The sequence below is a fragment of the Geotrypetes seraphini genome, chromosome 5, assembly GCF_902459505.1.
Source record: "Geotrypetes seraphini chromosome 5, aGeoSer1.1, whole genome shotgun sequence".
Lineage (NCBI taxonomy): Eukaryota > Metazoa > Chordata > Amphibia > Gymnophiona > Dermophiidae > Geotrypetes > Geotrypetes seraphini.
In genome coordinates, this window is record NC_047088.1 from 4,982,921 (window position 1) to 5,000,825 (window position 17,905).

At 44.5% G+C, this 17,905-nt stretch overlaps 1 protein-coding gene across 1 annotated transcript in view; it reads left to right on the forward strand.

Annotated features, from left to right (window-relative positions):
* Positions 1-17,905, forward strand: part of TEX11 (testis expressed 11) — a 575,855-nt gene that overhangs the window by 428,014 nt on the left and 129,936 nt on the right. Inside the window, exon 24 of the mRNA XM_033944972.1 lies at positions 4,151-4,267. Within this exon, the coding sequence (XP_033800863.1) occupies positions 4,151-4,267 (117 nt within the window). The remainder of the gene's footprint in view (positions 1-4,150; positions 4,268-17,905) is intronic.

Here is a 17,905-nt window from a genome sequence, read left to right on the forward strand (position 1 = left end):
ATGGTAAAAACCAGAGGACATAATTTGAGGTTGAGGGGTGGTAGATTCTGGGGCAATGTTAGGAAATTCTACTTTACGGAGAGGGTAGTGGATGCCTGGAATGCGCTCCCGAGAGAGGTGGTGGAGAGTAAAACTGTGACTGAGTTCAAAGAAGCATGGAATGAACTACAGAAGATTTAGAATCAGAAAATAATATTAAATATTGAACTAGGCCAGTTACTGGGCAGACTTGCACGGTTTGTGTCTGTGTATGGCCGTTTGGTGGAGGATGGGCAGGGGAGGGCTTCAATGGCTGGGAGGGTGTAGATGGGCTGGAGTAAGTCTTAACAGAGATTTCGGCAGTTGGAACCCAAGCACAGTAAAGCTTTGGATTCTTGCCCAGAAATAGCTAAGAAGAAAAAATTAAAAAAAAAAAAATTTAAATTGAATCAGGTTGGGCAGACTGGATGGACCATCCGGGTCTTTATGTGCCGTCATGTTAGGTCCAAGCACCGAGCCCTGTTTCCTATGTCCAGCCAGTTTTTAATCCACGTGAGTATTTCACCCTCGATTCCATGTCTCGCAATTTTCCAAAGTAGGCGTTCATGCGGAACCTTGTTGAACGCCTTCTAAAAGTCCAGATATACAATGTCGACTGGGTTGCCCTTGTCTATCTGCCTGTTTACTCCCTCGAAGAAGTGTAGCAAGTTTGTCAAACAAGATCTGCCCTTGCTGAATCCGTGCTGGCTGGTCCTCATTAGATCGTGTCTGTCAAGGTGATCAATGATGCAGTCCTTTATCAGCACCTCTACCATTTTTCCCAGTACCGAGATCAGACTTACCGGTCTGTAGTTTTCCGGGTCTCCCCTCAAACCTTTTGTGAAGATCGGCGTAACATTTGCCACCTTCCAGTCCTCCGGAATCTTTCCTGATTTGATCGAGAGATTGACTATCAGTTGAAGCAGTTCAGCTATGGCAGTGGTTCCCAACCCTGTCCTGGAGGAACACCAGGCCAATTGGGTTTTCAGGCTAGCCCTAATGAATATGCATGAAGCAAATTTGCATGCCTATCACTTCCATCATATGCAAATCTCTCTCATGCATATTCATTAGGGCTAGCCTGAAAACCCAATTGGCCTGGTGTTCCTCCAGGACAGGGTTGGGAATCACTGAGCTATGGTCCATTTCAGTTCGAAAAATACGGTAATTCCAAAAATGTAAATAAATTCTTCATTTTTGTAGTTCTCTCTACCATTCTCTCTTACCATTTCTACCCCATTTCTTCTGCATCTGCTTTTTTTTTCTTCTGTATTACATAATTATTATAAACCACCTAGACCAGATATGGGCAACTCCAGTCCAGCAATTGGACCAAGGTGACCCAGTAGACATTATATATCTAGATTTCCAAAAAGCCTTCGACAAGGTGCCCCATGAACGCTTACTGAAGAAACTGTGGAGTCACGGGGTGGAAGGGAACGTGTACAGATGGATCAAAAATTGGCTGGCGGACAGGAAACAGAGGGTAGGAGTAAAGGGGCACTACTCTGACTGGATAGGGGTCACAAGTGGTGTTCCGCAAGGGTCAGTGCTGGGACCATTGCTGTTCAATATATTTATTAATGATCTAGAAACGGGGACAAAGTGCGAAGTTATCAAGTTCGCGGATGACACAAAACTCTCCAGCAGGGCCAGAACTGTTGAGGAATGCAAAGAACTGCAGAGCGACCTGAACAAGCTGAGTGAGTGGGCAAATAAATGGCAGATGAGCTTCAATGTGGAGAAATGTAAGGTATTGCACATAGGGAAGGGGAACTCCATGTACAGCTATACGATGGGAGGGAGGGTACTCGGGGGAAGCAGCCAAGAAAAAGATCTGGGGGTATTGGTGGATAACACAATGAAGCAGGCGGCACAATGTGCAGCGGCCTCAAAAAAAGCGAACAGAATGTTGGGCATTATCAAAAAAGGTATCACTACCAGAACAAAAGAAGTTATCCTGCCACTGTATCGAGCAATGGTGCGCCCACATCTGGAATACTGCGTCCAATACTGGTCGCCATACCTCAAGAAGGACATGGCAATACTCGAGAGGGTCCAGAGGAGGGCAACGAGGATGATAAAGGGTATGGAGAACCTTTCATATGCCGAACGGTTGGACAGGCTGGGGCTCTTTACCCTGGAGAAGCGGAGACTGAGAGGGGACATGATAGAAACTTATAAAATCATGAAGGGCATAGAGAAGGTGGAGAGGGACAGATTCTTTAGACTAGCAGGGACAACTAAAACAAGAGGTCATTCAGAAAAACTGAGAGGAGACAGATTCATAACGAATGCAAGGAGGTTCTTCTTCACTCAGAGGGTGGTGGACACCTGGAACGCGCTTCCCGGAGAGGTGATAGGACAGAGTACAATTCTGGGGTTCAAAAAGGGACTGGATGATTTCCTGGAAGCAAAGGGAATAACAGGGTACAGATAGAGGTTTACCTTACAGGACATTGAGCGAATAGGGTATGGATATTTTAGGTTAGGTAGGGAACACTTTCAGGTCATGGACCTGGGGGGCCGCCGCGGGAGCGGACTGCCGGGCACGATGGACCCCTGGTCTGACCCGGCAGAGGCAACGCTTATGTTCTTATGTTCTTATGTTGAGGGCCAGAATACAGTCAGGTTTTCAGGATTTCCCCAATGAATATGCATGAGATCTATTTGTATGCACTGTTTTCAATGCAAATTCATTGGGGAAACCTGATTGGATTCCGGCCCTCGAGGACCAGAGTTGCCCACCCCTGACCTAGACGCTCTGCATTGGTGGTATAACAATTGGTAATTAAGCTTGATAAATCAAGGAACTGAAGTGGGATTTGAATTGGGCTTCCCTGGTTCTCAGCCTGCTGTTCTAATCATTAGACGACTGCTCCGTAATTTGTAACATGGACTTCCTTATAATGCACAGCATATATCAGGGGTGTCAAAGTCCCTCCTCGAGGGCCGCAATCCAGTCGGGTTTTCAGGATTTCCCCAATGAATATGAATGAGATCTATTAGCATACAATGAAGCAGTGCATGCAAATAGATCTCATGCATATTCATTGGGGAAATCCTGAAAACCCAACTGGATTGCGGCCCTCGAGGAGGGACTTTGACACCCCTGGCATACATTAACTTGTACTTTTATGTAACATATGTCTCATCAAAATGTGCAACTCCTTGTAATGTATTTTACATTCTAATGAAAATACAGAAGTATTTACTAAGGTAGACTACATCAGTGCAAAATTGTGCATGCTTACTACTACTTCCATTGTATGCAAATCTTTTTCATGCTTATTCATACATATTACAGACCATTCAGAATACTGTCATTCACATTCTCTCTCATGCCAATCACTTTGATAAAATTATACCCTTGTTTATTGAACATCACAGCTACCCATTTCATTCTGCATTCAATTCAAGATTCTATTTCTCACCTATAAATCCATTCATTCCACTGCCCCTTCTTCTCTTCTCATATTCATTCCTACTACCCCCTCGTGTTCTGCATTCTCTGAACAATCAGCATCTTCAGCTTCCATCTGTTTATCAAGCCCACTATGATTCCACAAGAAATAGTACCTTATTCTGTGTTGCCCCTTCCCTCTGGAACTCTGCCCTAAAAGAGTGTAATCTGTTCAGATTGTAAATGAAAACATACCTTTTTGAGAAATCCAATGTGTAGCTGGCTGCTGATTACACTGTAAGTAGTTTATTAGTGCTGAAATTTCCTCCTATTCTCTTCCCTCAATAGATTAACACAAATTTCCACACTCCTGTCCCTCAATTTATCATGCCTGTCTATTTCTCACTCTTTCCTATCAACATTGGTGTTCGTTTTTATGCCTTATTGTTTTTATTGTTAACCATTTTATTATCATCAAAGGAAAGGCAGTATAGCATATAAAATAAACCATAAACCTTTAGAGATACCATGAAAACCATGCCTGTTGGCAGCTCTTGAGGACTGTGAGTGAAGGAGCTAAATCCTCATGCAAATGAGACTTTCATGCAAATCCCTTATAAAAATCTAAATCTGAATCATCTTTACTGTTGTGTGATTTCTTTATATACTTCAGTACATTGCATTGTTCATGTGTGTAAGCATATCTTCATGTTGCTTTCTTGGTCCCAGATATCTCAGTTTTGTCCTGTGGACCAATCAATTCTAGTTTCTCAGAAGACTTGTTTGCTTATGGCTGCTGCAATGGATCTAGAGATGGCAAGACATGCCTCTGCATCTGCTAAACAGGTATTTAATGTCTGATCATAGAAAGATGACGGCAGAAAAGGGCTACAGCCCATCAAGTCTGCCCACTCTACTGACCCACCCCTTAAGTCTATGCCCTAGTGACCCTATTCCTTATCTTCATCCTCGTAGGGATCCCACGTAGGTATCCCATTTATTCTTAAAGTCTGGGACGTTGCTGGCCTCGATCACCTGCACTGGAAGCTTGTTCCAATGATCTATCACTCTTTCCGTGAAGAAGTACTTCCTGGCGTCACCATGAAATTTCCCTCCCCTGAGTTTGAGCGGATGCCCTCTTGTGGCTGAGGGTCCTTTGAGAAAGAAAATATCATCTTCCACCTCGACACGTCCCGTGATGTACTTAAATGTCTCAATCATGTCTCCCCTCTCCCTACGTTCTTCGAGAGTGTAGAGCTGCAATTTGTTCAGTCTTTCTTCATATGAGAGACCCCTGAGCTAGAGAGTTGCGCGGGGACAGAAATCCCACCCGTCCCCGCCAAAATCCCACCCGTCCCCGTAAGGAATCCCTCCGTCCCCACCCGTCCCCGTGAGGAATCCCTCCATCCCCACCCGTCCCCGCGAGGAATCCCCTCCGTCCCCACCCGTCCCCGCGAGAAATCCCCTCCGTCCCCACCCATCCCCGCGAGGAATCCCCTCCGTCACCATCCTTCCCTATAAACTTCAGAAATAGTTATTTTATTTAATTATGCTACTGAATTAAAGGCTCTGGTAGAGACCCATTTACAAATAAGCAAAGAGACTTTATTAATTTGGAAATATTAATTGGGAAGAATACATACTTTGTAAATGGGTTTCTACCAGAACCTATAATGTAAATATAAAATATAAATACTCAGCTGATGAGAACCCACAAACTGTCAGCTGAGGACTTCCTTTGCAGTTGGCCGGGGGTCCCTTTTGCCAAGCTTAGCAGGCAGCAGTAGCGTCCCTGAGTCACAGATGCTGGCACCTCAGTGGCTCATGGATGCTGCCAGCGACTGCTGCGTTTGGTGGAGGGGAGTTCTGGCCATCTCTAGAGGAGGTCCTCTGCTGGCGGTGCTTGGGGATCCCCACCAGTCACAGCAAGGGTCAACAAGTACTTCAACACTGTAGAAATAAAACCAGAAATGCATTTCCTTTTCTTTTGAACACAAAACAAAGACATCTGCCATATACATTTCCCAAAGCTAACATATTTTAGTCAATAAATTCCATTTTTTACCTTCGTTGTCTGGAGACTTATTTTTCCATAAAGTTGGTCCCAGTTTCTTTTTTCCGCTTTCCCATCTTCTCTAAATTCTTCTGTTGCTGTCCATTGATTTCCCCTACCATGGTCCAGCATTTATCTCTTTCTCATCTTTCATGCCTGCCCACCAGCCCCATGCCCAACATTTCTCCTTCTATCACCCCTCTCCAACACTATGCCACATCTCTCCCTCCATTCCCTTCACCACTGTCCAATATTCCTCCCTCTTGCATCCCTTTCAATCTGTCCCATTGTTCCCTTGCCACATTTCTCACTCTCATCTTTTTCTTCCCTATCACATTCTGTACCTTCCTCCCTACGACCAAAAATTCTCCTCTTTCTTCCATTTGCCGTGTGTGTGCCGTGAGGGAGGTCTGGTGCCCCAGAGTAAGAGCAGGGGTGCCCACACTTTATGGGCTTGCGAGCTACTTTATAAAGACTAAGTCAAAATGATCTACCAACAATAAAATTTTAAAAAAACACAAAGCACAATGAAAGGCAGAGAAAATGTTAATTATTCATATTCCGGGTTTTTTCAAAGAGGTCACGGCAGATGACTCTATGCAATGTCACCTCGGTAACAAAATACAAAAATAGACAAATACACCCCCTCCCTTTTTACTAAACCACAATAGTAGGTTTTAGCACAGGGAATTACGCTGAATGCCTCGCGCTGCTCTCAATGCTCATAGGCTTCCTGCGCTAAAAAACGATATTGCGGTTTAGTAAAAGGGAGCCATAGTGCAAAATATAGACAGCAGATATAAATTCTCAAAACAGACACATTTTGATCACTAAATTGAAAATAAAATCATTTTTCCTACCTTTGCTGTTTGGTGATTTCATGAGTCTCTGGTTGCACTTTCTTCTTCTGACTGTGCATCCAATCTTTCTTCCTTTCTTTCAGCCTCCTGTATGTTTCCTCTCCTCCAGACCTCATTCTCTCCCCCAACTTTTTCTTTCTGTCTCCCTGTTCCCCCTTCTTTCTGTCTCCCTGTCTGTCCCCTTTCTTTCTTTCTCCGTGCCCTCCCCCAAGCCACTCGGTTTGCTGCCACCGCCATCGGGGAATAGCCCCCAAGCCACTGCTGTCCCAAGCTTTCCCTGCAGAAGCGACGCGCTGACCAGCATTCCGCTCCCTGATGTCAATTCTGACGTAGGAGAGGAAGTTCCGGGCCAACAAGGCATTTCTCCTCATTCCATCCAGCCTGAGCCCCATCTCTCCTTGATCCAGCATTTCCCTTCTGTGTCTGTCAGAATTACCATTCCACCTATTTTCCAGCATCACCTTTCTTTGTGTCCATCTCACCTATATCCCTATCTCACCACTTTTTCAGAATCTTCATTTGTCTCTGTCCTTGTCTTTACCCCATGTTCACCATTTGCCCTTTCAATGTCTTTATCTCCCCCCAACCCCACTTTTTCAGCATTACTTCTATGTCTCTATTTCACCTCCTCTTCATGTCCCCTCTGTATCTCTATCCTTATTCAGTAGGTCCTGCTTACTCTTTCTCTTCTTTGTGTCACTATCTCCATTTTCAGCTTTCCCCCCTTTTCCTTTGTTACTGCACCCGGTAGCCAGAATCTTTCCACCCTCCCTCCACTCCGGCCCAGCCCAGTATGAAATATTTCCTTTTGTTTCCCTCCCCTCTCTCTTTTTCTCTCTCTTCTCCTCCCTCACCCACGAGTCCTGCATCTGGCTCTCTTCCTTCTACCTGCACCTGGCAACACCCCCCTGCTCTGCGGCTCTCTTATGCAACTCATCAGCAGCGGTGATCAAGACAAGCTGCCGACATCGAGGCCTTCCCTCTCCGAGTCCCGCCTTTGTGGAAAAAGGAAGTTGAAACAAGCGGGACTCGCAGAGGGTAGGCCCCGACGTCAGAAGCTTGTGTCGATCGCTGCTGCTGAGTTGCCGAAGAGAGCCGCGGAGCAGGGGGTGTGGCCGGAAGCAGGTAGAAGGGAGAGGGAGATAGGAAGGCTGTAGAAGCTCCGGAGCATGACACCGACCCCGGCCAGGATGATTTCTTTTTCAGGCGTGCAGCTTACAAGTCCGGCGTCGCGGAGGGAAATAGCCATGCTGAGCAGTGAGCTCAGCACATACACAGATGAAAGTCTTGCTTACTGATTGGTCCGGCGGCGGGGCGGGGCCGCCGGACCAATCAGCAAGCAAGGCTTTCATCTGTGTACGTGCTGAGCTCACTGCTCAGCATGGCTATTTCCTGCCGCGATGCCGGACTTGTAAGCTGCACGCCTGCATCGCCAGAATTTAGGTAGGCTGTTTTCATCCCCGTGGGAGTCCCGTGGGCCAGGGGGCGTCCCCGTGGGAGTCCCGTGGGTCAGGGGGGCATCCCCGTGGGAGTCCTGTGGGCCAGGGGGCGTCCCCGTGGGAGTCCCGTGGGCCAGGGGGGGAACCCGCGGGACCGGCGGGATCCCCGCGATCCCCGTTCCCGTGCAGACCTCTACCCTGAGCCCCAAGACCATCCTGGTGGCCATCAACTCTTGTTAACTGAGAGACTCTCCATTATCCTTGGACAAGCAGGCAGCATATTCTCACATGTGGATGACATCATCCATAGAGCATGGTATGAGACTGCCCACACCGTTCAAGCGTGAGTTCCTTCCCACCTGACATTGGCTTGTGGTTCCTCAGGTCTTCATTTTCTGCAGAGTGAAGAAGTTGTTTTGGGACTCTGTCCAAATCAAGTTGCCTTCCCAGTCAACGTACATTTTGCCACTCAACTCGGTTTTCTTTTCATTTTGCTTAGTAATCTTTTCTTGGGTGTCTTTTTTTTTTTTTTTTAAGTTAATTTCATCATTATTTTTCTTTCTTCAGTCGAGACTTCGGGCCTTTTACTCACTGGTTTTCCTTCTCACGGTGCAACCATTGCATTTTTCAACCTTGCTGCCAAGATTTTTCCTCACATGTTGAGGTCTTCCAGTGGGTTCAAAAAGTGCACTCTTTGCCAACAGCCCATCTCCATGACTGATCCGCACAGTTGGTGCATTCAGTGTCTGGAACCGGAGCATCAGGTAGACACTTGTATCTATCAGAGGGCCGCAGCGTGAGCGGACTGCTGGGCATGATGGACCACTGGTCTGACCCAGCAGTGGTAATTCTTATGTTCTTATGTATCTGCTGTTCTACTTTACAGAAACACTCTCTTAAGGCTCAACACATCCAGCAAGAGAAGCTGTTTGGACCGGCCTTGGCCCCCAGAGACAAACTGATGCCATTGGTACCAAAGGTACCGGCATCACCACCTCCCTCGACGTCAAGCGTTGTTCCTGTGTCAGGTAAACCTGCGAAGAAACAGTCCTATTCACAACAAGCTTCACAGGCATCTTCTGTATTGAGTCCCTTGATGCATGCCAAGTGTCGATGCCATCATCAATCATCTGTGCATGCTGTGTCTCCTTTGGGGCATGCTTCCTTCTCGAGGTCACCCACCCCTTGACACTATGCAGCACTGATGGCTGTTGAGCCAACAGTACCGGCGCAGTCTTCCAGGACCAAATAAAGGAGTTCTTTTGGAGGGAACTTGGTGACTTCTTTAAGCTGCATGTGACACTGATGCTTACATCAACTCCCTTGGTACCTGCCCTGCCTGAGCATCGCACATCAAGGCCCCAAGGGTACTGAATCCAGCTCTCTATTGAAACATCGATGGACATCAAGATCCCACGGTACTACAGGCCGGTGAGCCTGACCTCAGTCCCGGGAAAGATGATGGAGGCACTGATTAAAGACAGCATCTGTGAGCACATCGAAAAAAATGGGCAGCTAAAACCGAGTCAACATGGCTTCTGTAAGGGTAGGCCATGCCTCACAAACTTATTGTACTTCTTTGAGGGAGTGAACAGCCAGGTGGATAAAGGGGAATCTATAGACATCATTTACCTTGACTTCCAAAAAGCCTTCGACAAGGTGCCACACGAGAGACTGCTTAAAAAGATATGGAACCACGGGGTACAAGGGGAGGTCCACCGATGGATCAAAAACTGGCTGGCAAACAGGAAGCAGAGGGTTGGCGTAAAGGGCCACTACTCAGACTGGAAAGGGGTCACGAGCGGAGTTCCGCAGGGGTCGGTGCTGGGACCGCTCTTGTTCAATATCTACATAAATGACCTAGAGGCGGGAACTAAGTGTGAAGTCATTAAATTTGCAGATGACACCAAACTATATAGCAGGGCTCAAACCAAGGAAGACTGCGAGGATCTCCAAAAGGATCTAACGCAGCTGGAAAAGTGGGCCGAAAAGTGGCAGATGAGCTTCAACGTGGGGAAATGCAAGGTCATGCACGTGGGGAAAAAGAACCCGATGTTCACATACAAAATGGGGGGAACACCACTAGGGGTTAGTAACCTGGAGAGAGACCTGGGAGTGATGGTAGACGCAACACTGAAGGCATCGGCGCAATGCGCCACAGCCTCTAGGAAAGCAAACAGAATGCTGGGTATCATTAAGAAGGGTATTACGACCAGGATGAAGGAAGTCATCATGCCGCTGTATCGTGCAATGGTACGGCCGCATCTGGAGTACTGTGTCCAGTACTGGTCGCCGTACCTCAAGAAAGACATGGCGGTACTTGAGGGAGTACAAAGAAGAGCAACCAAACTGATAAAGGGAATGGAAAATCTCCCATATACCGACAGATTGAAGCAGTTGGGACTTTTCTCCCTGGAAAAGCGAAGACTTAGAGGAGACATGATAGAAACCTTCAAGATTCTGAAGGGCATAGAAAAAGTAGACAGGGACAGATTTTTCAAATTAAGGGGCACCACAAGCACAAGGGGGCATTGGGAGAAATTGAAAGGGGACAGGTTTAGAACAAACGCTAGGAAGTTCTTTTTCACTCAGAGGGTGGTGGACACATGGAACGCGCTTCCAGAGGCTGTTGTAGACAAGAAAACATTAAATGGTTTCAAAGAAGGTTTGGATAGATTCCTAGAAGAAAAAGGGATTGGGGGGTATAGATAGGTATAGACCATTGCTCAGGCAATGGGCCTGATGGGCCGCCGCGGGAGCGGACCGCTGAGCAGGATGGACCTATGGTCTGCCTCAGCGGAGGCAACTTCTTATGTTCTTATGATGCTCACTCCTCTACATCCAAGGAAGCATCGCACGGTATCGATTTATGTTCATCCCAACATAAATCAAAATCTAGACATTCTCGATGTTGATCTTCATTGAACCGGTACCGACATCATCGAAGGAGCTCTTGAGGCTCTCACGGTCATCGTACTCCTCAGACTAGGAAGTGCCCGTCTTCTCCTTCCTATAGAGAATCTCCTGGAGTTGTAGATGTTAATTCTGATCTTTCTGAATGAGACACTGATTCTGATCTTGAACCCACATTATTTGCTCCAGAGTCGTATGGCATCCCATAAGATCCATCTCCTCCACCATCAAGACACAGATCTCCTTCAGAAGGACTTTTTCACGAAATTTATCAGGCAGATGGGGAAAACTTTGCCTGTTAAACTGGAATCAGACATTGAACCCAAAGCAGAACTCCTTGAGGTGTTAGATTTTGACAATCCTCCTAAAGAGCTTCTCAAATTGCCTCTTTACAATCTACTTAAGGAAACTCTGTTTAAGAATTGGGAGACTCCTCTCACCCTTACCATAGCTCCAAGAAAGATTGATTCTCTCTATAGAGTGCAATCTTGTCCTGGATTTGATAAGCCACAATTACTACATCAGACTTTACTGGTTGAATCCACTCTTAAAAAAAATCCTCCAGCACAAGAGTATATGCTACTACACCACTAGGACATGAAGGCCACACCATGGATAAGTTTGGGCGCTGCCTCTTCCAGAACTCTGTTGACCAGCAGAGTTCTCAGTTGCAACTTCTATATGTCATTTTATCTTAAACAACTCATAAAAATGTTGGATGATTTTGAATATGTCTCATCTGAACATCTTCCAGAGTTTCAGGAGACTACTCATAGTTTCTAGCCAGATCAGCTTTTGATGCATTTGATGCGACATCCAGAGCATCAGTTATGTCTATTGCTATGATTGCGAGTCTCTGCCATGGACTTTAACATTCAAGATCGTCTAACAAATATTCCCTGTCTTGGTAAAGAACTCTTTGGGGACAAAGTCAAGGATGCAACCTAAAGGCTTACGCAACACGAACAAAGCTGGACTACCTTAATGGGCTCCAAGACTCTGCCATCTAAGTCTTCCTAGAGACCTGCATCCTCTTCCTATAAGAAGCATTAACCAACCATCTCATCCTCTTCCATGTTCCTACCATAGAAGAGGCAAAAATTGCAAAAGCCTCAGACTTCAGCTCCTCAGAAACCAGCCCAGTCTTTTTGACATGTTTCTAGAGAGCATAGCAGCAGTACCCCCATCTCAGCTACCCCCCAATCCATTGGAGGCTGACTTCTTTTATATTATCAACGCTGGATTCTCATTACCACAGACACCTGGGTTCTCAAAGTCATACAGGAGGGTTACTCTCTTCATTTTATCATCATTCCTCCAAACAACCTTCCAAGAGAGTCCTCTTTCACATCTTAACAGACATTCCTTCTTCTTCAGGAAATTGAATCTCAACTTCAACTAAATGCCATAGAGTCAGTACCCCCTGCCCAGAAAAATCAGGAGTTCTACCCCAGGTATTTCCTAATCCAAGGAGGATGGGAGGTCTTCATCCCATTCTTGACCCCTGAGCTCTCATATATTTAGTCATAGAGAAGTTTTGCATGCTATTCCTGGGGACTCTATACCCACTTCTGAAATGATTGGCTGTGCTCTCCAGACCTCAAAGAGGCCTACACACACATTCCCATCCATTTGGACTACAGAAAGTTTCTTTGGTTTCATGTAGGTCATTGTCATTTTCAATACAAAGTTCTACCATTCGGCCTTGTTTCATCTCCAACAGTATTCACAAATTGCCTAGTAGTGGTAGCAGCAACCCTGCGCTCCCACGGGCTTCAAGTGTTTCCTTATCCAGAAGATTGGTTGGTAAAACCTGTATCACCTCAAGTAGTGCACTCAGCTACACAAGTGACCATAACTTTTTTCCAAAGTCTCATCTTCAACTTACTGAAGTGATGGAGTTCATTGCAAATGTACTCAACACGACTCTTCTACGAGCTTTCCTACCCCAACAAAGACAAAACACCTTGCTTCAGCTTTGTACGCATATGTCATCTCTACAAAACATCTCAGCAATAAACATGATGTGTCTCATGGGTCACATGGCATCCACAGCTCATATAACTCTTCGCTCAACTACATCTCAAATCAGCTCAGTGGAGCCTGGAATCTCAGTGGTCTCAGACCACAGATTCTTTATCCCAGCAGATCAAAGTCACCTCACCTCTCTGTCAATCTCTTCAGTGGTGGTTGAATCCGGAAATCTCCCAAGAGGTTTGCTATTTCACATCCTCCACATCAGAAAGTACTCACGACGGATGCCTCCATATACGAGGGCTGTTCAAAAAGTATCAGATCTTTATTCATAAAAATTCTCGTATTCAAATATAACAATCTTATACTAATCTCCTTCAGAGTAGTCCCCTTGGGCTGCCACACACTTTTTCCAAAGGTTCTGCAACTGTCGGAAGCAGCGCTGGAACACCTCTTATGAGATTGCTCAGAACTGGTCTGTCGCATTCTGCATGATGTCTTCTCTTGACTGAAATCAGGTCCCTTTCAGGGGCATTTTCAGCTTGGGGAAAAGCCAGAAGTCACACGGAGCCATGTTGGGAGAGTAGGGAGCCTGAGGAATCACACTTGTGTTGTGTTTGGCCAGGAAACTCTGTATCAAATGTGAAGAATGGGCAGGTGCGTTATCGTGATGGAGCTGCCAATTGCCCGCTGCCCACAGGTCCGGCCGTTTGCGTCTCACAGCGTTACGAAGGCGATGCAGAACCTCTTGGTAGTACCCCTTGGTGATTCGACGATCCTGCATCACCAGGGTCTTCACTAGGTCAATGACGATCTCATTTCTGGATGTTGAGGGCCTATCAGAATGTGCTTCACTCTCCTCTGATGTGCAGCCATCTCTGAAGCGGTTGTACCACTCCTTTATCTGTGTGGTGCCCATTGCTTCATCCCTGAAGGCCTGTTAAATCTTGCGGATCGCTTCCACGTGGGAATCGCAAAGCTTTACACAAAATTTAATGCAGTAGCGCTGTTCAGCTTTTTCTGTCATTTTATCCAAAATGAAAATCAGATGGTGCTCACTTACATTTCGTCACTCATCGGCGGTCTGCCGGTGACTTACACCTTCTGTAGGTGGGAAAAAATTCAAGCATGCGCCTACATACGTGCACCAAACCATGCCTCCCTAGCTTTATTTGTTTATGCAAGAAAAATTAAGGTCTGATACTTTTTGAACAGCCCTCGTATACATGGGGAGCTCACCTGGATGGCCTCCGGATGCAGGGACTGTGGTTTGTTCTTAGCGGTTAATTTGCAGTGCCCTGAAGATATTTCTGGATCGTCTTTCCAACCAAGTCCTCCTTGTTCGAACAGACAATCAAGTGGCTATGTTCTACATCAACAAGCAGGGGGGAACAGGCTCTCTTCCTCGTTGTCAAGAAGCCAAACACATTTGGAACTGGACAATTCCTCAAAACATATTTCTTAAAGCCATATATGTACAAGGCAAACAGAATGCACTAGCCAACAAGCTCAGCAGATTTCTTCAGCTGCACGAGTGGACTCTCAACTCCAAAGTCTTATGCCACATCTTCTCATATGGTATAAATTAATATCTGAACTTATGAATAAGAAACCCAAAAATGCTCTTAGAGATATTTGGAGCATTGAGATTAAGCAGTATATTTCTGCATCTCGATGGCCACGTATTTGGTCTTAGAGGATGAGGTGTACAGCTTCAGCATCTATGAAACAAACTTGGTTCTTTTTGTTACATCGTTCTTTTTAGACCCCAGTTAGATTGAATAAGTTAGATAATTCTAGATCTAATAGGTGCTGGCACTGTCATCTAGACATAGGAACATTAGATCATTTACTGGAGATCAATTTGGGGACATAATAATATTTTAGAATCTGAGATTCTGTTAACTTATGAAATAGTAATTTGTGGTACCATTTTACATATCAAGGATCCCCTAGATAAATATAAAAGAAGTCTCTTATTAATTATGACTAGTACAGCTATACAAATGATTACATGAAACTGGAAGAACTGGGATCGTCTAAACTTTACATTCTGGTGGGCAAGTTTATGTCTAATTTACAAATATGAGAAAATGAACGCTGATTTATTAGGGAATACAAAAAACTTTAACTTAATTTGGGGCCCATTGTTATCTTTTGTAGAATTATTATGATTTTTTATTCTTAGATAAAATGCACATCCAGGGAGGGAGGGAGGCTGGGAGGATTATAAGGACTTTTAATTGATTGTTTATATAGATGATAATAGGACAGAAAGGTGGTTTTTTTGAGGTTTGATAAATAAGTCTGATTTATCATATGACTAACTTATGTATAATATAACTCTGAACATATGATAAATTTTTAATTAGTTTAATGATAATGATTAGGAGGGGTGGGGGAGGGTAATGTTCTAAATGAATCTTGTAAAATTATAAGTGATGTCTAAAGTGTTAAATGTACAATCTATGTTGTTTACACTTATTGAAAGTGTTTTAAAATGAATAAAGATTATAAAAAAAAAAACCCAACAAAGTCTTATGCCACATCTTCTCGATATGGGGGACTCCTCAGATAGACCAGTTTGTGTCTCCCCTCAACCACACATTACCTTTCTTCTGTTTCAGACACTCCCATTGAAGATATTAGCAAAGCAGCTACTTGGTCCTCAATTCACACATTTACATTTCACTATTGTCTAGAATCCTATTCCAGACGAAATGGTCACTTCAGCCAAGCAGTTTTCAGATTTTATTTTCTTCCTAATGGCCAACTCTCCCACCATCCCTTTCAGTAAGCTAGGGAGTCCCACATGTGAGAATATGTTGCATGCTTGTCCATATATAAAGCACAGTTACATACCATAACAGGTGTTATCCTGGGACAGCAGGCAGATATTTTCACATCCCTCCCACCTCCCTTGGATGGCTTCTTAGCTTGCTTACAGAACTATTACAACCTCTTATCGTGTAAACCAAGTCGAGCCTCTGTTGTCTGGAGGATGATCAGGTATATAAACCAAAAGATTGGATTGAGGAACCGTGAGTCGACTTCAGGTGGGAAGGCATTCACGCTTGCGTGGTGTGGGCAGTATCAAAGCTTCTTAAAAAGTTAAAGTGACAGTACACTTTTAGCACTGTCCATACCAGGCTCTGTGGATGACATCACCCATATGTGAGAATATCTGCCTTCTGTCCCCAGATAACATCTGTTACAGTAAATAACTGTGCTTCCATGTTAGATTATAGAATGCACAAAAAACAGTGGAATTGTCCCACTAAGAATGGTGAGCATCAAAAAAATATCCTTCTACTATTGCAACTCTATCTACTTAAGCCTAACTAAGAAAAACCTCCACAGACTCCAACGGATTCAGAATGCTGCGGCCAAGCTCATCTTCGCTAAAAGTAAATTTGACCATGTCTCCCCACTCCTGGCCAAGCTCCATTGGCTTCCGATAATCGCCAGGGTCCACTATAAATGCGCCTGTTTAACTTTCAAAATCCTATATGGTATCCTCCCTCCCTTTATCCCTCTTTCTTGGAATTCCTCAAACCCTAATACCACCAGATCCTCCCACAAATTAAAATTATCCTTCCCCTCGCTAAAAGGCATTTCCCACACAGGAAAGCTAGGGACCTCCCTTCACTTTAAAATCACTGAGCTCTGGAACAACCTTACCTCCCCTCTTCGGAACTTGAGCTCTCTCCAAGTTTTCCGCAAACATCTGAAAACCTGGCTTTTCTCAAAAAATGTAAGTCTCCCTCCAACTTAGGAATCAAGGAAACTCTTATATCTTGGCATCCCAAGTTCTCTAAATTTTCTTCACACTTCTACCTCTAACCCTCTGTTGTAGTTCCTTCCTATTTCTCCTACTGTAAACCGCGTCGAGCTCTACGAACGTGGAGATGATGCGGTATACAAACCTAAGGATTAGATTAGATTAGATACATACAAATGCCTTTATTCATCCAAGAGCTCATATATATATCCAATAACTCAACGACCCGACATGTACATGTTTCGGCCCAACTGGCCTGCCTCAGGAGTCTTTTGAGTCTTCAATGGATATGTTAAAAACATATGAAGTACAAGGTTGCATACACCCTCTAAACGCGGCTAATGCAAGGATGTAACCATGGATTATCCAAATGAACTTGCGCAACTAATAGATTATAGAATGCAACATCAAAAAAGCGAGACGTTTAAAGCACTCCTCTTTCTCTTATTACTACAGTCAGCCAAGTTAGGTCTTCTGAAATCATTGTTTTTTATTAGTTCATCTCTTATAGAAGTCATCTTACCCAGTCAATTAAAATCAATTATATACAGTAAGTCTGGTTTTCAATATAACCATTCCAAGTTTTATTAAAATTTGTTGCAATGCCTATCATGAAGTCTAAGCATTTTACAATGTTAAAAACAAGGGGAAACTTACAAGGACATATCGACAAGACTAATTAAAGATTTAAAGTAAAAACAATAGATAAGTTTTGGTAAAATACAATATTTATAGGAAAAGCGGGCATAAAAATGGAAAAAACATGAGGAGGGGGAGGGAGAAGGTCCTCTGATAAAGTCCTCTTTGAAAAAAGAGGCTGGAAGTGGAGAGAGTGTAGAAAAAGGAAGAGGTTATTACTCAAAGGCATCTTTGAACATAGAGAATGATAAGGGAACAAAATTTTTATGAACTTCATTTGAATTCATTAGATAGGCCAGTACATGCAAATCTAGCTCATAAATATTTTTTGGGTGATTCTGAAAATCATATGTGTAGGTCTGGCCCCATACAGGAAGCAACAAACCGCTATGTTAAATCAGTAAGCAAACGGAGTAGGAACTACAAGCCACAGTGGTTCTCTATGGAGATCTCGGACCTCATCAAAGAGAAGAAAAAAGCATTCATCTCTTACAAACAATCAGGGACACAGGACTCCAGAGGAGATTATCTGACCAAATCAAGAGCCGTCAAAGCGGCAGTTAGAGAGGCCAAATTCCGCATGGAGGAGTCTCTAGCAAAGAACATCCAGAAGGGAGATAAATCCTTCTTCAGGTATATTAGTGACAGAAAAAAGAACTCGGGTGGGATAGTACGACTCAGAAAACCAGACGGAGACGGACTCGGAAAAGGCCCAACTGTTAAATGAATACTTCTGTTCAGTCTTCACCCGCGAGGCACTGGGAATCGGCCCTCAGCCACAGACAAGGATTAAATCAGTAGACCCGTTTAGTAATTTCAAATTTA